This window comes from Dendrobates tinctorius, unplaced genomic scaffold (assembly GCF_039654945.1).
Source record: "Dendrobates tinctorius isolate UK_male_01 unplaced genomic scaffold, ASM3965494v1 ptg000184l, whole genome shotgun sequence".
Classification (NCBI taxonomy): domain Eukaryota; kingdom Metazoa; phylum Chordata; class Amphibia; order Anura; family Dendrobatidae; genus Dendrobates; species Dendrobates tinctorius.
Window position 1 is genome coordinate 7,614,112 of NW_027361851.1, and position 27,129 is coordinate 7,641,240.

A 27,129-nucleotide genomic window follows, 5' to 3' on the forward strand; every position below is an offset into this window, starting at 1 on the left:
TGTTGGATAAAGAACCTCGACTAACATCCAAACAAGTTCAAGCAGCCCTGCCGTCCGAGGGTACAACAGTGTCAACCCGTACTATCCGTCGCATCTGAATGAAAAGGGACTGTATGGTAGGAGACCCAGGAAGACCCCACTTCTTACCCCAAGACATAAAAAAGCCAGGCTGGAGTTTGCCAAAACTTACCTGAAAAAGCCTAAAACGTTTTGGAAGAATGTTCTCTGGTCAGATGAGACAAAAGTAGAGCTTTTTCGGCAAAGGCATCAACATAGAGTTTACAGGAGAAAAAAAGAGACATTCAAAGAAAAAAACACGGTCCCTACAGTCAAACATGGCGGAGGTTCCCTGATGTTTTGGGGTTGCTTTGCTGCCTCTGGCACTGGACTGCTTGACCGTGTGCATGGCATTATGAAGTCTGAAGACTACCAACAAATTTTGCAGCATAATGTAGGGCCCAGTGTGAGAAAGCTGGGTCTCCCTCAGAGGTCATGGGTCTTCCAGCAGGACAATGACCCAAAACACACTTCAAAAAGCACTAGAAAATGGTTTGAGAGAAAGCACTGGAGACTTCTAAGGTGGCCAGCAATGAGTCCAGACCTGAATCCCATAGAACACCTGTGGAGAGATCTAAAAATGGAAGTTTGGAGAAGGCACCCTACTAATATCAGGGACCTGGAACAGTTTGCCGAAGAAGAATGGTCTAAAATTCCAGCAGAGCATTGTAAGAAACTCATTGATGGTTACCGGAAGCGGTTGGTCGCAGTTATTTTGGCTAAAGGTTGTGCAACCAAGTATTAGGCTGAGGGTGCCAATACTTTTGTCTGGCCCATTTTTGGAGTTTTGTGTGAAATGATCAATGTTTTGCTTTTTGCTTCATTCTCTTTTATGTTTTTTCATTTAAGGCAAATTAAATGAAGATAATACCAAAGAATTTGTGATTGCAATCATTTTCAGGAAGAAACTGAGTATTATCTGACAAAATTGCAGGGGTGTCAATACTTTTGGCCACAACTGTAGGTGCGCATGACGTATGCGCATGAACGCGCACGATGCGCTGCGCAAAAAAACGCTAATGTGAAACCAGCCTTAGCCATACAGCGAGATTCAGGAGGGACGGATGGCTATTTGCAAATAGAGTTCCGTCCCTCCACAGTTTTGCCGTGTGGCTAAGCATTATTGCACAGCCATATATAGGGTATTTCTACATTCAGCAGAAATTGTAGGACATATTTTGGTGCAATTTTGACACATTTCCCAGCGTAAAAGTGTACTTTTTGGGGATAAAAACAATTTGGTGGTAAAAAGGTAATTATTTTTTTTTCTTCAGAGCCCAATGGTATAAAATTCTTTGACACCAGTGGTTTCAAATATGATCACTGCATGCCTAGTTGAATTCATTGAGAGGTGCAGTTTGTAAAATGGGGACTCTTATGGGGAGGTTTTGCTGTTCTGGCACCTCGGAGGGGGCTCTGTCAGTGACATGGCACCCTCAAAACAAGTGCAGCAAAATGTGAACTCCAATACGACGCTTCTTCCCTTCTGAGCTTTGCACTGGGCCTGAAAGTTAGTTTTCGACCACATATGAGGTCGAAAGTCCATAACAAAATTTGCAGTCCATGCTCTCCTGTTACCCTTGTGAAAATAAAAAAAAAAAAAAAAAAAAAGTGGGGCTAAAAAACATTTTTGTAGGTAAAACGTGATTTTTATTTTCACTGCTCAATGTTATAAACTTCTGTGAAGCACCTGTGGGTTCAAGGTGCTCAATATACGTCTAGATAAGCTCCTTAAGGAGTCTAGTTTCCAAAATGGTAACTTGTGGGGAGTTTCCACTGTTTAGGCACATAAGAGGCTCTCCAAATTATTCCAGCAAATTTTGTATTTAAAAAGCCAAATGGCACGCCTTCCCTTCCAATCCCTGCTGTGCACCCAAACAGTATTTTTCACCCACATCTGGGATTATCTGGATGCTCAGGAGAAATTGCACAACAAATTTTTTCCTACTACCCTTTCAAAAATAAAAATAAATTGTATCTTCAGTAAAAAAAATTGTGACAAAGTTTGTTCATGTTTTCCTTCCACATTACAAAAAAATCCTGTGAAGCATCTGAGGGGTTAAAAAACTTCTTGACTGTGGTTTTGAGCACCTTGAGGGGGGCAGTTTTAAAATGGTCACTTTTGGGTATACTCTGTCATATAGGCCTCTCTCAAAGTCACTCCAAATGTGATGTGGTCCTTAAAATAATGTTTTTTGTAAATTTTGTTGGAAAAATTAGAAATCACTGGTCAACTTTTAACGTCCTAACAAAAAAAAAAAATATGTTTCCAAAATTGTGGTGATGTAAAATAGACATGTGAGAAATGTTATTTAATAACTATTTTGTGTGATTTAACTCTGATTTAAGGGCATAGAAAATAAAAGTTTGAAAATTGAAAGAGTCATATAGAAGAAATTTTACCACTATCAGGAAGGAAAATATGTCACAAAAAAGTTATTACCTCAAAGTGACAGCGAACAGCAAGGTAAAAATTGGCCTGGTCATTAACGTGCAAACAGCTTTGGGTGTTAAAAGGGGTTAAAATAAGCCCCATCACACACCAAAATAAGTGACAATACCTCAAAACCTGTTCGGCACCATAAGCAAGCCAGTAATTTAACTGGTGGGACCTAAGCTACTATATGAAGGGAAAAGTGCAACATGACTCAGGTGCCGCTGTGAGGGGACCCGGGCCCCTATGCCCATGGACGGGATAGTACGTCTACCGCGATCAGCGGCGCCCACGTGGTGAGCGCCGCTAATCGCGGCCGGGTGTCAGCTGATTATCACAGCTGACACCCGGCACAATGTGTCCCCGACACGTTAACCCCTTGCACACCGCGATCAAACATGATCGCGGTGTACCGGGGGGTTAAAGGGAAGCATCGGCAGGGAAGGGGCTCCCTCCGTGCTTCCCTGAGCCCCCCACGGCAGCGCAATGTGCAGCGCTGCTGCCGGGGGCTCCTTTACTGCAGGCCCCCGAATCCAAGATGGCGACGGGGGCCTGCAGGAAGCTGGCTTCCTCAGTGCCTGCAAAGCGCAGGCAAGAGGAAGTCTTCTTCAATGCCTGTGACAGATTGCTGATCTGTCACAATGATCTGTGATGTGACAGATCAGCGATCTGTCACAGGACAGTGATGTCCCACCTGGGACTATTTAATAAAGTAAAAAAATAAATAAAAAAAGTGTTAAAATAAATTTAAAAAAATATTCCCCCAAAATCCATTTTTTAGAAATAAAAAAAAACAAAAAAAAAAACAATAAAAGTACACATATTAGGTATCGCCGCATCCGTAGCGACCCACCCTATAAAACGGTCCCATTTATTAACCCCTTTAGCAAACCCCTTAAAAAATAGAAATAAAAAAACGACGCAAAAAATAATGATTTATTATCATACCGCCAAACAAAAAGTGTAATAACGCGCGATCAAAAAGACGCATATAAATATCCATGGTACCGCTGAAAATGTCATCTTGTCCCGCAAAAAACGAGCCACCACACAGCATCATCAGCGAAAAAATAAAAAAGTTATAGCTCGCAGAATAAAGCGATGCAAAAATAATTATTTTTTATATAAAATAGTTTTCATTGCATAAAACCGACAAAACATAAAAAAACGACCTAAATGAGGTATCGCTGTAACCGTACTGACCCGAAGAATAAAACCGCTTTATCAATTTTACCACACGCGGAACTGTGTAAACGCACCCCCCCAAAAGAAATTCATGAAACGCTGGTTTTTGTTCATTCTGCGTCCCAAAAATCGGAATAAAAAGCGATCAAAAAATGTCACGTGCCCGAAAATGGTACCAATAAAAACGTCAACTCGTCCCGCAAAAAATAAGACCTCACATGACTCGGTGGGTCAAAATACGGAAAAATTAGAGATCTCAATATGTGGTGATGCAAAAACTATTTTTACAATAAAAAGCGTCTTTTAGCATGTGACAGCCGCCAAACATAAAAACCGCCATAAATAGTAAATCAAACCCCCCCGTTATCACCCCCTTAGTTAGGGAAAAATAATAAAATAAAAAAAATGTATTTATTTCCATTTTTCCATTAGGGTTAGTTTAGGGCCAGGGTTAGGGCCAGGGTTAGGGCCAGGGTTGTGTTGGGGTTCGGGTTGGAGTTAGAATTGGGGGTTTCCACTGTTTGGGCACATCAGGGGCTCTCCAAATGCAACATGGCGTCTGATCTCAATTCCAGCCAATTCTGAGTTGAAAAAGTCAAATGGTGCTCCTTCCCTTCCAAGCTCTGCCATGCGCCCAAACTGTTTTACCCCCACATGTAGGGTATCAGCCTACTCAGGTCAAATTGCAAAACAATTTTTGGGGTCCAATTTCTCCTGTTACCCTTAGGAAAATAAAAAATTGGGGGCAAAAATATCATTTTTGTGGAAAAAAATGATTTTTTTATTTTCACGCCCGAGCGTTATAAACTTCTGTGAAGCACTTGGGGGTTCAAAGTGCTCACCACACATCTAGATAAGTTCCGTGGGGGGCCTAGTGTCGAAAATGGGGTCACTTGTGGGGAGTTTCAATAGTTTAGGTACATCAGGGGCTCTCCAAACGCACATGACACCCGCAGACCATTCCATCAAAGTCTGCATTCCAAAATGTCACTGCTTCCCTTCCGAGCCCCGACGTGTGTCCATACAGTAGTTTTCTCCCACATATGGGGTGTCAGCGTACTCATGACAAATTGGACAACAACTTTTGGGGTCCAATTTCTCCTGTTACCCTTGGGAAAATAAAAAAATTGGGGACTAATTGATCATGTTTGTGAAAAAAATACGATTTTTTAATTTTCATGCCCGGGCATTATAAACTTCTGTGAAGCCCTTGGGGGTTCAAAGTGCTCACCACACATCTAGATAAGTTCCTTAGGGGGTCTTGTTTCCAAAATGGGGTCATTTGTGGGGGTTTCCACTGTTTAGGTACATTAGGGGCTCTCCAAAGGCAACATGACACCCGCAGACCATTCCATCAAAGTCTGCATTCCAAAACGTCACTACTTCCCTTCCGAGCCCTGACGTGTGTCCATACAGTAGTTTTCTCCCACATCAATTTCTCCTGTTACCCTTGGGAAAATAAAAAAAAATGGTGACTAAAAGATCATGTTTGTGGAAAAAACACGAATTTTTTATTTTCACGCCCGGGCGTTATAAACTTCTGTGAAGCACTGGGGGGTTCAAAGTGCTCACCACACATCTAGATAAGTTCCTTGGGGGGGTCTAGTTTACAAAATGGTGTCATTTGTGGGGGTTTCCACTGTTTAGGTACATCAGGGGTTTTCACATCGCGACATGGTGTCCGATCTCAATTCCAGCCAAAAACGTCAAATGGAGCTGCTTCCCTTCCGAGCTCTGCCATGCGCCCAAATAGTGGTTTACCCCCACATGTGGGGTATCAGCGTACTCAGGACAAATTGCACAATAACTTTTAGGGTCCTGTTACCCTTGGAAAAATAAGAATTGAGGGTGAAAAGATCATTTTTGTGGAAAAAATATGATTTTTTAATTGTACCGCTGTACGTTATAAACTTCTGTAAAGCCCTTGTGGGTTCAAAGTTCTCACCACATATCTAGATAAGTTCCTTGGGGGTCTAGTTTCCAAAGTGGGGTCACTTGTAGGGGATTTCCACTGCTTAGGTACATCAGGGCCTCTCCAAACGTGACATGGCGTCCGATCTGAATTCCAGCCAATTTTGCATTGAAAAAGTCAAACGGCGCTCCTTCCATTCTGAGCTCTGCCATGCGCCGAAACAGTCGTTCCCCCCCCACATATCAGGTATCAGCGTACTCAGGACAAATTGCACAATAACTTTTGCAGTCCAATTTCTCCTGTTACCCTTGGTAAAATAAAATAAATTGAACCTGAAGCTTTTTTTTTGTGAAAAAAAAGTTAGATGTTCATTTTTTTTTTAAATATTCAAAAAAATTCCTGTGACGCACCTAAAGGGTTAATAAACTTCTTGAATGTGGTTTTGAGCACCTTAAGGGGTGCAGTTTTTAGAATGGTGTCACTTTTGGGTATTTTCTATCATATAGACCCCTCAAAGTGACCTCAAATGTGATGTGGTCCTAAAAATAAAATGGTGTTGTAAAAATGAGAAATCGCTGGTCAACTTTTTACCCTTATAACTTCCTAACAAAAAAAAATTTTGGTTCCAAAATTGTGCTGATGTAAAGTAAACATGTGGGAAATGTTAGTTATCAAGTTTTTTGTGTGCTGTATTTCTGTGATTTAAGGGCATAAAAATTCAAAGTTGGAAAATTGTGAAATTTTCAAAATTTTCGCCAAATTTCCGTTTTTCTCACAAATAAACGCAAGTTATTTGAATGAAATTTTACCACTAACATGAAGTACAATATGTCACGAGAAAATAATGTCAGAATCACCGGGATCCATGGAAGCGTTCCAGAGTTATGACCTCATAAAGGTACAGCGGTCAGAATTGTAAAAATTGGTCCGGTCATGAACGTGCAAACCACCCTTGGGGGTGAAGGGGTTAACTGCACTAAAACTGCAGGCAAAACGCAGGTCATTTTACCTGCAGAAAATTCCACAGCAGAATCCGCACCGTGTGCACATAACTGTTTCAGGGACAGTCCGACAGGCCGAGTGGTATCGCAGCCCTCTCTTGGTTCCATGCTGAAGCATTTGGACGGGTGACCACTGCAGAAACCCAAGAGGAATTTTTTCGAGCTACTCTCAGTGTTGTGCCTGCATCACCACAGCCTTCCAAGGTGGGCAGTGGGGAAACGCTACGGTTTTTAACTAACATTGATTCACACATTTAACAATTTATTCCTTTCTATCTGGAGACTGGAACACCTTTGCAACATAAATATGTCAGTAAGATTTACTTTTTTTTTTTTTTTTTAAATGACCAATAAAAAGCGAACGTTAAAAGGTTCTCTGAAAAAGGTTATAAAATACATATACATTTATATGTTAAAGATATTTAGAAAAAAACATTTAGCAAAAAGGTATGTTTTATCTACTGCACTCTGTCAAGATTCCAAGATGGCAGCTACCACGAGAGTATAATACGGCCTGCATGAAGAGGTAATCCGGTCACAGCAGCGTCTTGCCAAGCATCCTGTACTCCCATTCCTCTGTTCAGTCACCCTGACAGAACACTGAGTGAAGCCGGACGAAAGGAGAAGATAAACACCTTATTTAGCTGACAGAGAATCATCCATCTGCCAGACTGATAGTTTTAGTGCAGTGCAGGGAGAACGTTGCTAAAATCCTGACACAAAGCATATCTTTTTGCTAAATAAAGGTATTAAAAAATTGTTTAGAATAAAAACTTCTGTATATCACATTTCTGTGGATAACCCCTTTAAGCCATAAAAAAAATAATTACCTGAGCCATGGCAAACCGGAGCTTTAAAGACTTGCCTTCTTCCATAAGACTTTGTAATCTTAGGCTATGTAATATGTTGTCCAAAAAGATCCAGAGCTTCTGCACAACATCCTCTTCTAGGTTTAGCCTTTTTGTATGAACTCCAATCAAACTTTGGCTCACCCAGTCTAGTAAGAACTAAGTCAAAATATCAAATTAGAGTGTATAAAATATTTGTTTTTTCTTGAAAGCATTCAATACACAGATAACTACGGTAACTGAGCAGTAGCTTTGCTATAAACTCAAAACAGTGGTCAAAATATAGGGTAAATATCGCCTTGTGTTTTACCTTACCTTAAACCCCTTCATGACCCCCTGACAACCAGAGGTCTCATAGAGCCCATATGTAGCACAGGAGTAAATCTGCTACATATGGGTGATCTGCTCATCACCCATATGTAGCAGAGCCGATCAAGTTGTGCATGCTTCAAGCCTCCTATGGAGGCTATTGAAGCATGCCAAAAGTTAAAAAAAAAAAAAGTTTAAAAATAAAAAAAAAAACTAAAAGTTCAAATCACCCCCCTTTCGCCCCAATCAAAACAGTAAAAAAAAAATCCCACATACACATATTAGGTATCGCCGCGTTCAGTATCGCCCGATCAATTAAAAAAAAAGCATTAACCTGATCGCTAAATGGCGTAGCGAGAAAAAAAGTCAAAACCCCAGGATTACGTTTTTTTGATCTCTGTGACAATGCATTACAATGCAATAACGGGCGATCAAAAGAACGTGTCTGCAAAAAAGTGGTATCATTAAAAACGTCAGCTCGACACGCAAAAAATAGGCCCTCACTCGACCCCAGATCACGAATAATGGAGACGCTACGGGTCTCGGAAAATGGTGTTGTTTTTTTTGGTTGGTTTTTTTTTTAGCAAACTTTGGATTTTTTTTCCCACCACTTAGATAAAAAAGAACCTAGACATGTTTGGCATCTATGAACTCGCAATGACCTGGCAAATCATAATGGTGGGTCAGTTTTAGCATTTAGTTAATCTAGCAAAAAAGCCAAGCAAAAAACAAGTGTGGGACTGCACTTTTTTTGCAATTTCACCGCACTTGGAATTTTTTTCCCGTTTTGTAGTACACGACATGGTAAAATCAATGGTGTTGTTCAAAAGTACAACTCGTCCCGCAAAAAATAAGCCCTCACATGGCCATATTGACGGAAAAATAAAAAAGTTATGGCTCTGGGAAGAAAGGGAGCGAAAAACAAGAACACAAAAACGAAAATAACCCTGGTCGTTAAGGGGTTAACTTGCGTAAACCAGATGTACATCAAACCCCACCCACCAACGCTTGTGTCACAGGATCACTAGGAACCGATGGGTTGACATGAAAACCAGGGGTCTGCAGAAGACCCCCATGCTTGTCATTGAAGATCTCCTATGAACGCCATGCTGTGGAAGCCCATTCCCATGGGCGTGGAAGCATATTCATGAGCTTAATGAGCGGTACCATGTGACCGCTGAAGGCAGGGAGAAGCTGTCAGCGCTGGACAACGGCGGATGCAGAGGCGTTCAGCGACAGCACAGCAGGATGAGTATGAAGGAGGAGGACGGGGCAGCACAGAGGACAAGGGCCGCACGGAGGACAACGGGGGGGGCCTCACGGAGGACGACGGGGGGGGGGGCAGCACGGGGGACGACAGGGAGCTGAGCCACGCGTACTGGGAGGGTAGCCACACAGAGCAGGACAGGGATGAGGGGACAATGTACACCAGGCTTATACTCGAGTCAATAAGCTTACCCAGTTTTCCGTGGCAAAATTAGGGGCCTCTGCTTATACTCGGGTCGGCTTATACTTGAGTATATACGGTATGTAAGGTTCAGTACAATATAACAATCAGAAAGAAAAATAACTTTGGTTTCCCACTTTTTTATAATGTGTAGTGGGTAGTTAGTGCCCTTTTTTTGATTTCCCACTTTTTAATAACTGTGTTTTGTTTAGTTTTTTTCTTTGTTTTTTGGTGAATCAAATGTCAGATATTGTACAATATTGTATGTTGCTCTGATCTAATTTTTCCATACACATTGAACCCCAGTCTGCTTAGATATCTACGCCTGGAAGAGATCTTGCTGATGCAGGGTACATTGTGTCTTGTTGCTGTTCTCCATCTTGCCATGGTGTAGGATTTGTGCAATGAAACTGTCTTCTACAACCTCAGCTTTGCAGCATAGATTGAATGTTCCTCACCCAGTTTTAACCCCTTCATGACCTGAGCTTTTTTCAATCTTTCATTTTCCGCTCCCCTCCTTCCCAGAGACATAACTTTATTTATTTTTCCGTCAATATGGCCATGTGAGGGCTTATTTTTTGCAAGACGAGTTGTACTTTTGAACAACATCATTGGTTTTAGCATGTCGTGTACTCGAAAACGGGAAAAGAAATTCCAAGTGCGGTGAAATTGCAAAAAAAGTGCAATCCCACACTTGTTTTTTTGCTTGTTTTTTTTTTTTTGCTAGGTTCAATAAATGCTAAAACTGACCTGCCATTATGATTCTCCAGGTCATTATGAGTTCATAGACACCAAACATGTCTATGTTCTCTTTTATCTAAGTGGTGAAAAAAAATTCCAAAGTTTGCTAAAAAAAAAAAAAAAAAAAAAAAAGGCAATTTTCCAACACCCGTAGCGTCTCCATTTTTCGTGATCTGGGGTTGAGGAAGGGCTTATTTTTTGCGGGCTGAGGTGATGTTTTTAATGATACCAGATTTGTGCAGATACATGCTGTTGATCGCCCGTTACTGCAGCTTAATGCAATGTCGCGGCAACCAAAAAAAACGTAATTCTGGCGTTTTGATTTCCATTTAGCAATCGGGTTAAAATGCTATTTTTTTATTTGATCAATTTGGTGATTCTGAACGCAGCGATACCCAACATGTGTATGTGTGATTTTTTTTTTTTTTTTTTTTAATAGGTTTTATTTTGATTGGGGCGAAAAGGGGGTGATTTGAACTTTTTTTTTTTTTTTTTTTTACTTTTGGCATGCTTCAATAGCCTCCATAGGAGGCTAGAAGCATGCACAACCCGATCGGCTCTGCTACATATGGGCGATGAGCAGATCGCCCATATGTAGCAGATTTACTGCTGTGCTTTGAGCGCCGGCCATCTGCCTGGAACAACCATAGAGGTCTCTATAAGACCTCTGGTTGTCCAGGCAACGCGTCGCCGACCCCGATCTCGTGACTGGGGTCGGCAATGAGCTCACTTCCGGCCCAGCGGCCGGAAACTCTAGTTAAATGCCCGCTGTCAGCGCTTGACAGTGAGATTTAACTAGTTAATAGGTGCGGGCGGACGGCGATTCCACTCGTGCCTATTGCGGGCACATGTCAGCTGTTTATAACAGCTGACATGTCGCACCTTTGAGGTGGGCTCACCGCCGGAGCCTACCTCAAAGCAGGGGAGTCTGACTGCTGACGTACTATCCTGTCAGTCAGAAAGGGGTTAAGCTGCCTACAGAACGGTTTGATTCAGTTAATGACTTTGTCAACCTATATATGAAGATTATGCTTATTATCACCTGTTTGGTGTAATTGGTTACTCATACACCCAACTATCATCCTACAATATCCCTGACTTTTTAAAAGCATAGAAAAATCGATTTTTGAAGATAAAATAGAAGTCAAATATTGATTTGATTTTTCTTTTGTTCATTTATTTTTTTAAAAGACAGAAATAAAACTCAGGCATTTTTACTGCGGCCCCCCCGGTGGTCTTTAGAGGGACTAGAAATTGCGGAAATTGATGGGAACAGTGCTCAAATGACATGGGAACATCATGGGGGAAGACCCCTGGAAGCATTTCTGATTACCAGGTCACTGCTGTAAACAATGTTGTCAGAGTCTTAAGTCACTTTTACAGACTCACAATAAAGCACACAAAAACAAAACCAAAATGGATTTTCCTGGGAAATATGTTAAGTATACTATGAGTTAGCTTTGCAGGACGCTAAAGAGTATGGCAAGCTATAAACGGAGATTCTTGCACGCTTGGGAGTAACAAAGACTCTCAGGGCACAGCGGGTTCACCGTTAGGCGTATCACCAGGACAAACGACAGTGTTCCCAAGTGTATGACCTGTTTGCACCTGGTCGGTCCAGAAGTGGCTGCAGCCAGAGTCCTCTACGCCTGCGCAAATGGTAGAACGGGAATTGATGGACCGATTTGTTAACTCCCTGCTGAGGCACATACAGATTTGGGTTGCCCCGGGTGATCTCCCAGAATGCCGATGAACTGGTCAATAGATACCAGGGGATAGAAAGTTCCGTGGGAAAGCAGCCCACTCCATACTGGGGGTCCCAAAAGGGGGCGGAGGCCCAAAAGGAGTTGGCGCGCCCATACGGTTTGCCTATGCAGTGAATGTAAGAGCTGCCACAAATTTGGACGCACCGTAACACCCCTAGGAAGAGACATGGAGGAGGGTCTAATGAAAACAATCTTCCCATTATTAGGAATTGAGTCTCCCATACTGTTTGCCTATGCAGTGAATGCAAAGTCTGCCACAAATTTAACTCTGGGGGGGGTATTCATGAATATACTGTAACTGTATAACCTTTTTTTTGGCACGGGCATCATAAACACCCTTTAAAAAAAATTACATGAGTGTTGCATCACGGACCATGGTCACCCTGGTGAGCTGGTGGTGTAGGATGAGGATGAGAAGGACAGCAGCAAATAGCTAAAATCAGGAAGCGTATACCCATGTGTGGGTGTGAAGAGGTGCATGGGAATAGACCTCCAGAAAAGAACACTGGATTTGAGTTTGAGTTTATGTTACGCTGCTATCATTCAGTGGTGTTGAGAAGTCTGGCACAATCCAGCACTTGTTCATTCTTACAAGTCAGCCTGTCTGCATTTTCAATTGACAGGCGGATGCGGTTATCAGTTATAATTCCACCAGCGGCACTAAAAACCCGCTCTGACAAAACGCTAGTGGCAGGGCAGGCCATGACTCCAAGGCGTAGAGAGCCAGTTCATGCCAAGTCCAGCTTGGATATCCAATAATTAAAAGGCACAGAGGAATCCCGGAGGACGTTGGTATGGTCATCAAGGTAGCCCTTCAACAGCTTCCAAAACTTTGCACTCCCTGTGAGAGCACAATGCGCCTCAGGGCCAGAGCGATGGGAAGGTCTGAGAAAAATCTCCCAGAACTTAGTGTTCCACTTCCTCTGCTGGATTGGAGTTGAGTCTCTCGCCTGTACTTCTTGGTTGTCCAACGAAGCGTGACCTCTGCCACCAGCGTTTACAGATGGGATTTTTTTTTGTAATAATTCTGCAACAAGGGCCCTCTGGTACTGCCCCATTTTAGTAGACCTGTCTGCCTCTGAAGTAAGAGATAGAAGGTTCTCCTTATAGGGTTGGTCTAGAAGTTTCACCAACCAGTAATGACTGTCACCCAAAATTTTGAGAATGCGAGGGTCACGGAAAAGGCAGCATAACAAACTCAGCCATGCGTGCCAAACTGCTAACTGGCAAGACTTCCATGTCCTCACCAAGAGGATTACTGACCATGCTCTCCTCCTCCTCCCTGTCCTCAGGCCATCCATGCTGAACAGATGGTATTACAGTTGTGCTTGTAGTACCGTCTATAGCACATGAAAGTAGCTCCTGTTGTTCCTCCTCCTTCTCCTCTTCCTCATTGTCACCCAAACCACGTTGAGATGAGATGAGGCTGGGCTGTGTGTAATCACCCTGTATGGTTCCTTGTTCCATCTCATCATGCTCCGCCTGCAATGCATCCTCTTTGATTGTGAGCAGAGAGCCTTCCAGAAGACACAGAAGCAGGATGGTGATGCTATTTATGGCGTCATCATCGTTCACCATCTTGGTGGAGTCCTCAAAGTTTTGGAGGAAGGTACATATGCCTGACATCCATGTCCACTCCTGAGGTTTTATGTGTGGAGTCTGAACTGAATACCGACGGCCTTGTTGATGATGGTTGTCAACAGCTGCCCTCTTCTGCTCACAAAACTTTTCCATGCAGTGTATAGTTCCAATGCGTGGGGACATCACACACCAGTCGATGAGCCGGAAGCTGCAAATGCTGCTGAACCACGGCAAGGGCGGCAGAAGATGGAGCGGACTTTCAAAAAATGGGCACACAGGCGGCGTACTTTCACAAGCAGATCTGGCAGCTCCAGGTAGGTTTTGAGAAACTGCTGAACCACGAGGTTAAGCACATGGGCCGAGCATGGTACATGTGTGAGCTCGCCTCACCTTAGAGCCACCACCAGGTTCCAGCCATTGTCACACACAACCATGCCTGGCTGTCAGCAACAGATCTGCCTGCTCTTTCAGAGCTAACCACAACTCTTCAGCATTGTGTGGTTTGTCACCTAAGCATATTAGCTTCAGCACAGCCTGTTGACGCTTGGCTGAGGCAGTGCTTCCAGCTTGTGACTGATGTGGTCATTTTGGAGAGGATGATGAGGTGCAGGAGCTGTAGACTGTGGGGGCAACCCTGATTGATGTAGGGCCTGTAATTCTCGGCGTCGGGAGGGCGTGTTCCATCCCAAGGTCTGACTGGGTCCCGGCTTCTACTACGTTAACCCAGTGTGCTGTCAGTGAGATGTACTGTCCCTGCCCACATGCAATTGTTCACGTGTCCGCAGTTAGGTGGACTTTCCCAGGGACACGTGCCTATGTAATGCGGGGACGGCACAACGGGAGAAATAGGGGACAGAGTACAGAGGGACGGCCGCCACCATCAAGTTGTGGAAAGCTTCCGTCTCCACGAGCCTAAAAGGCAACATGACGAGTGCAAGCAGTCGTGCAATTTGTGAATTTAGTAGTGTGACCTGTGGGGTGTTTGCAGCGCATTTGCGCTTGCGTTCCAAGGACTGGGGTATGGACAACTGAACGCTGCGCTGGGGCAAGGACGAGGGGGTGCTTGCTGATGGTGCTAGCTGAGCGTGTGCAACAGGTGTAGGGCAGGAGGCATCTTCACATGCACCGTGGACAGGGGATTGGCTTGCACACACAACAGCGGAAGCAGTGGTGTCACCCGCAGACACTGTTCCTGGACAATGGGGTTCGACCCACAAAGTCGGGTGCTTTGATGCCATGTAACTGATCATGCTGGTAGTGGTCAGGCTAGTAGATTGCTGATGCTGGCCTGGCAGGTGGTGCAGATGGCCTTTTTGGGGTTATCGGCAAAGTCTTTAAAAAACAACCAGACTTGGGAAGACCTAACAGTTGGACTGGCAACTTCCGTTGTGTGGTGTTATGGGGAACAGTTGCCACCTTCTGTCTGCGGCCACCGCACTGCTTTTTCCTGCCTGTTGGGGTGCTACGCAGTGTATCTATGCAGCTATTAGTCCTCAGAAGGACTGTTAGCTGAGATGGATATGTGTATTATATGTGGTATACCCACACTAACTACGAAGCAAACAAATCTCTCCCTAGCTCAGCAGCATCTCCCCTACACACTGGTGATTCCGGAGCTGAATTTGACGAGCATGGCGCTGCCAGGTCATATAAATTTGATGACACTGTGCGGACAGCCAATCACTGTAATGCCACAACCAACATGGCTGCAGCATTACAGTGTGTAGCAGACTATCCCTCCATGTTCATTGGCTCTATAAACAGCACCAAACATGCAGGGTGGGGACCCAAACTTCCACCGACCAACCTCGTAAATACTCGGCGAGCTCCGAGCATCACGAGCACTATGATGCTCGGGCGAGCACCGAGTAGTGACAAGCGTGCTCCCTCATTATTATTAATTATCACTTTTAGCCTTCTATGGGCATGTCATGGATGGCTTTTACTAAATCACCTGTCAGACAAAGGAACTTTAAAGGAGTTTTTCACTATAATGGCCGTGATGACCAATCCCTAGAGTAGATCATCCACATCAGATTTGCAGAGTCCGTCAACCCCACTAGTCCGCTATTATCAACTCCGACAAAAGCTGGATAAAAAGTGTAAGGTGCAGAACACCACCCTCTGTCAAACTGCTTAGTAGCCACTCCTGGGTGATGCAAATTAGCTCTCATCCAGACAGGCAGGGACCACTGAACAGTGTGACAGAGCAGTGGGGTTTACTCCAAGCACTTGTTACACCCAGCTGCTGCTGGAACTTGTAACAGCTGATACTTGGGGGTGTCGGTTGTCAGATACACAACGATTTGATACTAAAGACATCTCATTGTAGTGGAAAAACTCTTCAAATATCTTAGTACACCTGAAATGTAAACCACAAACACTTACCTGCTCCTTGTTTGGAATAAAACACTGATGGGAAATCCACGCAAAATGAGCTAGCTTTAGCTTATGTTCCCAAGGAACTTTTGAGTTTTTCAGCTTCAAATGGATACCAGAGTAAATTCCAGCCATTGTTTAAGCCTCCTGGAACAAAAAAAAAAAAAAGCCACCACCAAGTTTGTAAATACTCCATTACATTTTTTTTTTAATTTATTTATTTGAGCAGGGTTGGAGAAAACCTGCTCATGTCAACCAGATAACTGTCTCTGGCAAGCAGATGTTACTACGTACATTTGTGGGCCCGCGCCACTTTCTAACAGCATTTGTGTGTCCATGTAATCACAGTTCCTTGAGATGCCCCTGCACATGTACCTGTAGGCCGGAATCTAAGTACAACACCAAGCATATCGTGAAACCATGCGGTAGGTAACTGCACATGGGAGAGAGGTGACAATCACTGCCATCTCCATTGAGGACTGGAGGATACGGAGTCCTGATGTTACCGAGAATGGGGGATTTGACCCAACTGCGGTGGAACTGGGGAGAAGGACGTGTGCGGCTCCTTGTAGACTAGTGAGGACATTACTACTTGAAGGTACCTGAAGGACATTCCTGTTATTCTTAGGAGGTCTGTTCCCAATGTCTTTATTGAAGAAACCATACAACCAATTTTTGATATTTGTCCAGTTTATGTACTTGATAAAGGTGACATGAGGTGTGTGAATCCTTCACTAAAAAGCTGTGCTGTCTGATTATTTAAATTATCAGTGACCGAAGAATTGATCTGCAGCGACAGATACATGCAGCGAAGCCCTGCACAATGTCTACATCTGGCCGCAGCATGAGCGAACAGCAGCCGATTGGTGGACACTGGCGTCGGTCGCCAGTATTACATGCCTAGACTCCCCTCTTAATCATCTGAGGCACGACTCTAAAATTACAAAAGAAAAGCAATAGCTATGTAATGTACAAAGCAATAAATGGCCCAATATCCCTCTCACCCAACCAGAAGCATTCAATAATCTCCCTCGAGATCTCCAGCACTATTTAAACATCACTTTTCCCTAATTTATTACTAAATCACCATGGTCACGTTCAGAATAATAAACTCATCTGTTACTTACTCTACCCCGAATCAGCGCTGCCTTTCCACCACTGTACCAGCGACTGTGTACACCAGGGGAGCACAAGTCCAGTCCTAAAGGGCCACCAACAGGGCATGACACCATCAACCATCTCTCCCCTCGGTGCAGCGAACAGGCAGGAAAACACTGGACCTAACAGGACATCGGGGGCGTGAATAGTCACCTGGCAGGCTTCAGATGGAAAATGGAGAAACAGTCGCACTCCCCCGCCTTACAACTTCTCTGTATTTGGGTTGCAGGGGTGAATGGGATGCTTCCAGGACGATGGCCGCTCCTCGCCACAGGTCCTTGTCTATGATACAACTACCAGTTTTCCAAATAAAGAAGCTTTCAGGACGGTGAGCGCAGCGGCGTCTCTCTCCAGTCTTCCCTGCAGCATCCGTCCGAGGTATGGGACCCCTCCACACAGCAGTGGTGCATCTTATTCCCTAGTCCTCCCCTGGCTCTTTTGTTGTTCACTTGCAGGAAAGTGGGCCCCAAACTGGATACAATACCAAAAAGGAAAACCCTCTGAGGAGCTCAGCACCAGGTCCCCGGGGGGCCATCACATGAAAAGCGCGTTTCTCACTGCAGTCAATCACTGAGCTCAGAGGCAGGGCTGAAAACTAGACCCACCACTAAGTTCAGTGACTGGCTGCAGCGGTGATGGGCGCTGTTGGCTGGTCACCTCTGCAACTAATCACTGAGACTGGAGCAGAGGCCGGCGCGGAGTACAGAGTTTAAAGCTAACTTTCCTGAAAGTGGACCACCCATCTAATTAACGTATTATATGATCCAATAAAATGGGAAGACACACAGCGCATAAATCAATAGAAATGAGCCTGGGACACAGCCCTCTCCCCAAAGCCTAAGGTGACGCTAGCCAGAACTTGGAGCTGCCGGTCAGTGGCACGGCCACAGGGAGGCGTACCGTCTGTGCCGGGTGTAACGCACGCCTTACCTGGGCTCCAGCACAGCTCCCCAGCGACCTGCACAGCACACGTGGGGCACACACCGCTGAAGAGGCGGAAGTCACAGGGAGGAGCCAAGCCGCACACGTGGCGTCACCTCCGCCGAAGGCATCGGGCTTAGAGCAGTGCGATCTGATTGTGACCGCGCCGTGGGCCTCGTGCTGTTGGCGCTCAGCGCTGCGAGCTGCCAGTACTGTGACGAGCAGGGGTCGCGAAACCTGAATGCTGTGGACTGTCCTGTGACGGCTCAAGCGCTTGTTTCTAGGCTGTATGAGGGAAGACGCACATTTCCAGGCCGGTATACTGGAGCAGCTGCATCAGTATCTGGCACAGGACCCGGCTGAACACCACCACCCCCCCTAGATACGCCTCTGTGCACAGGACCCGGCTGCCCCCCCCCCCCATATACACCTCCGGGTACAAGACACGGCTGCCCCCCCCCCCCCCATATACGCCTCCGGGCACAGGACCCCACTGCCCCCACTAGATACACCTCTGGGCACAGGACCCGGATTCCCCCCCATATACACCTCTGTGCACAGGACCCGGCTGCCCCCCCCCTATATACGCCTCTGGGCACAGGACCCTACTGCCCCCACTAGATACACCTCTGGGCACAAGACCCGGATGCCCCCCCATATACACCTCCGGGCACAAGACCTGGCTGCCCCCACCCCCCATATACGCCTCCGGGCACAGGACCCTACTGCCCCCACTAGATACGCCTCTGGGCACAAGACCCGGATGCCCCCCCTATATACGCCTCTGCACAGGACCCGGCTGCCCCCCCCCATATACACAACCGGGCACAGGAGCCTACTGCCCCCCACTAGATACGCCTCTGGGCACAGGAGCCTACTGCCCCCCACTAGATACACCTCTGGGCACAAGACCCGGATGCCCCCCCCCCCTATATACACCTCTGTGCACAGGACCCGGCTGCCCCCCCCCATATACACCTCCGGGCACAGGACCCTACTGCCCCCACTAGATACGCCTCTGGGCACAGGAGCCTACTGCCCCCCACTAGATACACCTCTGGGCACAAGACCCGGATGCCCCCCCCCTACATACGCCTCTGGGCATAGGACCCGGCTGCCCCTCCTAGATACGCCTCTGGGCACAGGACCCAACTGCTCCCCCTAGATATGTCTCTGAGCACAGAACCTGGCTGCCCCTCCCAGATACACCTCTTGGCTCAGGACCCAGCTGCCCCCCCCCCCCAGATACGCCTCTGGGCATGGGACCCGGCTGCCCCCCCCATATACACCTCTGTGCACAGGACCCGGCTGCCCCCCCCCCATATACACCTCCGGGCACAAGACCCGGCTGCCCCCCCATATACGCCTCTGGGCACAGGACCCGGCTGACTCCCCCAGATATGCCCCTGGGCACAGGACCCAGCTGGCCCCACCAGATACGCCTCTGGGCACAGAACCTGGCTGCCCCCCCTGGTATACCTTTGAGCACATGACCCGGCTGCCCCCCCCACAGATATGCCTCTGGGTACAAGACCCGGCTGCCCCCACCAGATCCGCCCCCCCCCCCCAGATATGCCCCTTGGCACAGGACCAGGCTGCCCCCCTATATACGCCTCTGGGATCAAGACTCGGCTGCCCCTCCCAGATACACCTCTTGGCACTGGACCCGGCTACCCCCCCAAATATGCCTTTGGGCACAGGAACCGGCTGCCCCCCCCAGATACGCCTCTGGGCAAAGGACCCGCCCCCCCTCTAGATATGCCTCTGGGCACAGGACCTGGCTGCCCCCCTATATACGCCTCTGAGCACAGGACCCGGCTGCCCCCCCCCAGATACGCCTCTGGGCACAGGACCCGGATGCCCCCCTCTAGATATGCCTCTGGGCACAGGACCTGGCTGCCCCCCCCTAGATATGCCTCGGCACAGGACCCGACTCCCCCCCCCCAGATACGCCTCTGGGCACAGGACCCGGATGCCCCCCCCCCCCAGATATGCCTCAGCACAGAACCCTGTTCCCAGTGTTACTTTTTAAAAATTTGTGATTGAGGAAGTAGCTGGTGGAGTTATCATTATGGAAATTATTTCTGGCCCCTGGAATAGTGGGAATATTCAGGCAGAGGCGTCTATGCTCCTACGGTTGTGAGAAAGTGTTTACCCCTCCTGATTTCCTATTCTTCTGCATGGTTGTCACACTTAATGCTTCAGAACACAAAACAAATGTAAATATTCATAGACAAAGATAACACAAAGAGAAAAGAAAAATTGCCCAACACTTTCTTAGAAGGAAAAGGCGATATAGATGGAAGATGAACCGTCATATCAATAAATATTCCACTCCATGTATACAATTGAAACCAGGAAAAAAAAAAACGGAGTATAGGATTCAATGTAATATAAAAGAATAAATTTTATTAATCACATATATCATTAATTTTTATAAAAAGCTTGTACAGTTACAAAGATGACAGGACATGCACAAGGAGAAATGAACCGTACACCTAAAACATACCCATACATAACCATAACGTCAGTAAACTGGTAACTGTTGGTGACAGGGTAAACCGGCAGGCAGTATCCCATATATACCAAAATGGAGCCACAATGGGCAAATATAGCATAAATGTTTTGGGAACCTGCCAGATAATATGCACAGGCTCAAAGACACAGATTGAGCTCTATTAGCAATTATGATGTAAAGTATACACTATATAAAATGATAGGACAGAAACCGTGAGGGGGGAGAGAAAAGAGTAAACGTGCATCTGACAAATACCCTCAGCCTACAGCAGTGATACCAGTCACACTAGTGACCGGTAATAGCATAGGACTAGCGGTAACAATATGCCATATCAAAAACAATAAAGCCATGATAGGTGGACACAGATAAAGTTAACTGGACGCTTACCAGACAGAATGCACGGACCCAGCACCGCAGGGTTAACCCTGACACGCGTTTTGCGCTCTTACAAGGGTCTTTCTCAAGGGGAAGTGAGATAGAGAGAGCAGCAGGACCTTTTGTGTCCATGGTGAGTTATCACGTGAGATCACAAGACATTTGTTAGCCAATGAGCACAGTAGTAACAGTGCATGCCAGGGCTGTGGAGTCGGAGTTAGTTTTGGTCGGAGTCGGAAGAAATGTACCGACTCCAGCTTTAAAAAAAAATGTATTAATATTTCATAATTGAACTTTCATATGAATTTTATAAATGTTACTCAAATATATATGTTCTATCAAACTATGAACAGTGATAAGCAGTTCTGCTGGAGATAGAGACATTTCTTCTTGTGTGTCACTGTTCTCCACTGCCCTTATCTAATCTTATACTTGGTTAACCTCATGCTGCCCCAACCCCCCTACTTACAATGTATGAAACTGAAAGTGAAAATGTGTTGCAAATTCTTAGTAGTAAAGCTCCTCCTCTAGACTAGATCATACTAGGTGTGCGTCTTCCAAGCATCTCACAGCTGCCTGCTACTCAGAAGAGGAAGACTGTAAGAAGTATTATCCTTTCAACAAACGTTGCATCAGTTAACTGTGAGTACATGAGGAATAATAACAGTATTACTGACCACTATATCAGTTGTACGACCTGGCAATAATTTTGTACAATTGTTTTTAGGAAAAACAATTGTCATTTGGATTGTGAATGCAGAATTAAAAACCTGAGAATGTCAAAGAAGCATCACATTAAATCAGCTGTATTTGAACATTTCACCATCACTCAAGATAGAAAACATTATGTCTGTCAGTGTATGACAAATGATCCAGATGAAAACAAATGCTGTGAAGCCAAGATGAGTGCATATTCAGGCAAAGATAAAAATGCTCCTACCAGAGATTGTAATCTAAAGAGACATTTACAGCGCTTTCATCCAGAAGTACTGAAAGCAGTGGATGAGAAAGACTGCATCCAAACCAATGAACCAGTGCCCAGCTCTTCCAGCCAAACAAAGGAGCAGAGAACTTTGCAGCCATCAGTTGCAAGATATTTTGTCAGTGACAAAGTTACTGTGACAATGACAGTAGATACATTTAAAAAACAGATCATAGAGCTTGTTGTAAAGGATAGTGTGCCTATTTCATTATTTTCACGACCAGCTTTTATGTGTCTGAATGGGGAAATGGCCCGCAAGCTTGGTGTTTCTCTGGAGAGAGAGAGTATTAGAAAATTAGTAATCGAAGAAGCTTTTAAACAAAAGGAAGATCTTAAAAAAACTCTCAAGGGACGCTTTCTGTTTCTTAAAATGGATGCCTGCACACGTCACAGAGTGAACTATTTTGCCATCAATGTCCGATTTGTTTGTGACAAAAATGAAATAGTTACCAAGACATTGGCAGTAAAAGACACCAAAGCTCATAACACCAGTGAGTTTCTCCAGGTCTTGGTGGAAAAGGTTCTGCAAGACTATGAACTTAAAAAAGAGCAAGTTCTTTCTGTCGTAACTGACAATGCTTCAAATATGATAAGTACTATTAAGCTAATGAATGAGAGTAATGATGGTGACCAGCAGCTAGAAGAACATTCTGGGTCCACAGACACAGAAATGTTTGAAATAGAGGAACACAGTATTGTAACTGAGGAGCAAACTGAAGTTGCTTCAGATGAACAGCAACATGATAGTTTAGATCAGGGGTCCTCAAACTACGGCCCGCGGGCCGCATGCGGCCCTCCAAAGACTTTTATCCGGCCCCCCGCCAGGCCGACTTTGAGCTCATGAACTGCACTGCAGTTCAGTGCCGGCGGGCCGTGTAATTGCAGGCGGGACGAGGCGCCGAGGAAAGGCGTTGCGCAGCCCTCCCGCAGCACAGTGCACAGAGACGACGTGATTGTCATCACGCCGCCTGCGCGGTCTGATGTCACGCCGCCTGGGCCTGTGCCGGAAGAAGACGGAGACGAGCGGGCGCCTCTTCAGAGCAGTGCGGGGACATAGGTGAGTACTTTTTTTTTTTTTTAATGCCGGGTCCTATTGGGGACATTGTCCTGCCTAATGGGGACCTGTGCTACCTATTGGGGATATTTTCCTGCCTAGTGGGGACATTGTTCTGCCTAATGGGGACCTGTGCTACCTATTGGGGACATTTTTCTGCCTAGTGGGGACATTGTTCTGCCTAATGGGGACCTGTGCTACCTATTGGGGATATTTTCCTGCCTAGTGGGGACATTGTTCTGCCTAATGGGGACCTGTGCTACCTATTGGGGATATTTTCCTGCCTAGTGGGGACATTGTTCTGCCTAATGGGGACCTGTGCTACCTATTGGGGACATTTTTCTGCCTAATGGGGACCTGTGCTACCTATTGGGGATATTTTCCTGCCTAGTGGAGACATTGTTCTGCCTAATGGGGACCTGTGCTACCTATTGGGGACATTTTTCTGCCTAGTGGGGACATTGTTCTGCCTAATGGGGACCTGTGCTACCTATTGGGGACATTTTTCTGCCTAGTGGGGACATTGTTCTGCCTAATGGGGACCTGTGCTACCTATTGGGGATATTTTCCTGCCTAGTGGGGACATTGTTCTGCCTAATGGGGACCTGTGCTACCTATTGGGGACATTTTTCTGCCTAGTGGGGACATTGTTCTGCCTAATGGGGACCTGTGCTACCTATTGGGGACATTTACCTGCCTATTGGGGACCTGTGCTGCCTATTGGGGACTACTATGCTGCCTATGGGGGATTATGCTGCCTATGGGGGACTACTATGCTGCTTATGGGGGATTATGCTGCCTATGGGGGACTACTATGCTGCTTATGGGGGATTATGCTGCCTATGGGGGACTACTATGCTGCTTATGGGGGATTATGCTGCCTATGGGGGACTACTATGCTGCTTATGGGGGATTATGCTGCCTATGGGGGACTACTACGCTGCTTATGGGGGATTATGCTGCCTATTGGGGACATTTACCTGTCTATTGGGGACTGGCAAGGCTGCATTGATAGGCACTGATGACATTGCAATGATGGGCAGTGCAGTCTGTATGTCTCTGTGTGGGTAATTTTATTTCTGGTGTAGTTTTTGTAGAGCTGTATATATATTGGTATTTTACTAATAGCGATTTTGAATCTCTAGGAAACAATGACATCGAGAAAGAGAAAAATTGACTCGGAGTGTAGGATATTCAAGGAACAGTGGACTTATGATTACTTTTTCATGCAGTACAAGGAAAGAGCTGTCTGTTTGATATGCCAGAATATAGTGTCTGTGTTCAAAGAATACAATTTGCGTCGACACTATCAAACTCAACATAAAGATAAATATGATTGTTTGGTTGGAGAAGTGAGAAAAGATAAAATATTAAAACTAAAAAATACATTGACAACTCAGCAAAATACGTTTGTGAAGCAGAAGCAGCTAAATATTTCATCACTGCGAGCAAGTTTTCAAGTTGCCAAGCTAATAGCGTGCACTGGCAGACCATTCGTGGAGGGAGAATTTGTTAAAGAATGCCTTCTTTCTGTAGCCAAAGAGATGTGTCCAGAGAAGGTCGATTTATTTAGTACAGTGAGTCTTTCAGGACCTACAATTACACGAAGGATTGAAGAAATGGGAGACAATTTGCATCAGCATTTGCAAAACTCCGCAAAAAAACTTTCCTATTTTTCCTTGGCACTCGACGAAAGTAATGATATTCGTGATTCTGCACAACTTCTAATTTTTATTCGTGGGATGAATGATTATTTTGAAGTCACAGAAGAGCTTGCTGCACTGCAAAGCATCAAAGGAACAACTACAGGAGAGGACATCTATGAAAAGGTTTGCCAAACTGTGAATGGTTTGGAGCTGGACTGGGCTAAACTAGCCAGTGTGACAACTGATGGTGCTCCTAGCATGGTGGGGTCTAAGAAAGGAGTAATTGCTCGCATTAACCAAGAGATGGACAAGTATAACCATTCTCATCCAATAGCCATACACTGCTTAATCCACCAACAGGCGCTGTGTAGTAAATCACTGAAGTGGGACTCTGTTATGAAAATTGTGGTATCTTGTGTTAACTTCATTAGAGCTAATGCATTAAACCACAGACAATTTCAGGAATTTCTGTCTGAGCTAAATGTTGGCTATGAAGATGTTCTGTACCACACAGAAGTCCGTTGGCTGAGTCGAGGGAGAGTTTTGAAACGTTTCTATGACTTGCTTCCACAGATTACAGAATTTCTGCCTTCAAAAAACAAAGAAATACCAGAGCTCAATGATGCAGAATGGAAATGGCACCTTGCCTTTCTGACAGATGTAACAGAGTTACTTAACAGTTTCAATGTGCAACTTCAAGGAAAGGGGAAGCTCATCTGTGATATGCAATCACATGTGAAAGCATTTGAAGTAAAATTAGGCCTCCTCATCAAACAAGTGAAGGAGGAAAATTTCTGCCATCTCCCCACAACTCAAAATCTGTTAGCGCAAAAACCACTGGTTGCATTCCCAAACAAAACATGTGTGGATTCACTGGAAATCTTACTAAAGCAATTTGAATTTAGATTTAAAGAGCTTCATCTCCATGGACAGGACATACAGCTTTTCCGTAACCCATTTTCTATTGACATTGAAAATGTGGATACAGTTTACCAAATGGAACTGGCTGAACTACAGAATTGTGACTCTCTGAAAGACGCATTCAAGTCAAGCAGCCTTCCTAATTTCTATGCATCTCTCCCCTCTGAGACATATCCTAATCTCAGGAAGCATGCACTCAAAATGGCAACCATCTTTGGCAGCACTTATGTCTGTGAACAGACTTTTTCCAGAATGAAACACCTGAAATCTCCTACCAGATCTAGACTAACTGATGAACACTTGCATCACTTGTTACGACTAGCAGTGACAAATATGGAACCGGACATTGACCATCTCATTAGCCAGAAGCAGGCCCACAGTTCCCATTGAAATATTGGTAAGTTTGTTGATTTAACACTTGTTCTTCATTTTAAAAATTGTATTTGTTCTTGTTTTGTTTCTTTTTTCTTCTGAATAAGATATGTGCAGTGTGCATAGGGCAGGCCATAGGAATTTGTTCATAGTTTTTTTTTAAAACTATATTCCGGCCCTCCAATGGTCTGAGGGACCGTGAACTGGCCCCCTGTTTAAAAAGTTTGAGGACCCCTGGTTTAGATGATCTTGTTGAAACTGTGTCAATATGTTCTTTCATTCATCACATGCGCTGTGTTGTGCATACGCTACAGCTGGCTATAAGAGACAGTCTGCAAGAAGGACATGCTGCTGCACTGATTGGCAAGGTGAGAAAATTGGCTACTGTTGCCAGAACCCCTAAAGTTGACTCAATTTTGAAGAGACGTGCTGGAAAAGGGGCAATTATTGATCAAGCCACACGATGTAGCAGTACTTACTTAATGATTCAGCGCTTGGTTGAACTGAAAACCTTTCTTGTAGACATGGCTAACCCTCAACTGACGCTAAATGAAAGTCAGTGGAATCAGGTGACTGAGCTGGAAAAATTGCTAGAGCACCCATTTACAGTGACTAAAAAATTACAAGCAGAGGACTTAACTCCAGGTATTTTCTTAAAGGAGTGGAAGAATCTGATGTTTCACCTGTCCCAAAGAGGAGGGTTAATTGCAAGTGGCATTGCTATGTCAATGAAACGGAGAGAGGAGCTACTATTACAAAATAACATTCTTTTGGCAGCTGTTTATGTAGACCCAATGCATCGGATTCTTCTAGATGATCAACAGCTAAGTAAAGGAAAAGAAGCTCTGTTTGAAATAGCAGTAAGGATGAAAGGGTTGCAGAACAGTCAGGAGGAACAAGAAGAATTTGGTCGTCCTGCCACATCTTCACCCTCATCATCGACTGATGAAGAATTTAATTTCGAAAAATATTTGGATCACAAGGACCGTGCAAAGCGTTCCCGCATAGAAGAAGAGTCATCCCCATCAAGGAACACAGCCAGTACATTTCAGCAGAATTTTTCATGTGCACTAAAAGAAATTGAGAAATTTGACCGTTCATCAAAAATAACAGTGCAACAAGCGATTCCTCTGTATCCTGACATTGTCAGAGATGTTGCCCGAGTGGTTACTGCTTTGCCACCAACACAAGTTAGTGTAGAGAGGTTGTTCTCTGCTCTCAAAATAATTAGATCAGATTTGAGGGCATCCATGAAGGAGGATCTGACAGAGGCAATACTTTTTCTGAGGACAAATTTATAGATTTCTTCTTATTAACTGCATAAAAGTGTTTATTGCATATTTACTTACAGTTTAGAAAAGTTTATAAAAGTTATTTGCTATATTCTAATTGTATTCTAATAAATGTAGTTTTTGCTCCAAGTGGTCTGATTACTTATATGATGGTGAGAAACTGAATAAGCACGATGTTTAATATTTTACAACAGTAAATTTGTTGTTATGAATTGGCTATTTATGAAGGA

General features: G+C 44.9%; 2 protein-coding genes across 6 annotated transcripts in view; one reads left to right on the top strand and one right to left on the bottom strand.

Moving 5' to 3' along the window:
- URB2 (URB2 ribosome biogenesis homolog) overlaps positions 1-18,007 on the bottom strand; it is a 164,576-nt gene extending 146,569 nt beyond the window's left edge. For 2 of the 5 annotated variants that reach the window (XM_073552086.1, XM_073552087.1), the window contains exons 1-3: positions 17,749-18,007; positions 15,670-15,807; positions 7,420-7,596 (exon numbers count right to left, since the gene is read on the bottom strand). In XM_073552086.1, coding sequence (XP_073408187.1) covers positions 7,420-7,596; positions 15,670-15,795 — 303 coding nt within the window. In that variant the 5' untranslated portion in view covers positions 15,796-15,807; positions 17,749-18,007. Of the gene's footprint in view, positions 1-7,419; positions 7,597-15,669; positions 15,808-16,787; positions 16,951-16,971; positions 17,716-17,748 lie in introns of those variants that run through there. The other 3 variants (XM_073552083.1, XM_073552084.1, XM_073552085.1) reach the window with 3 other exon arrangements.
- Positions 18,008-24,410: 6,403 nt separating this feature from the next.
- Positions 24,411-25,625, top strand: LOC141055094 (general transcription factor II-I repeat domain-containing protein 2-like). The gene has a single exon (XM_073552048.1). The coding sequence runs from the start codon at positions 24,411-24,413 to the stop codon at positions 25,623-25,625; it is 1,215 nt and encodes a 404-aa protein (XP_073408149.1).
- Positions 25,626-27,129: the final 1,504 nt, after the last annotated feature.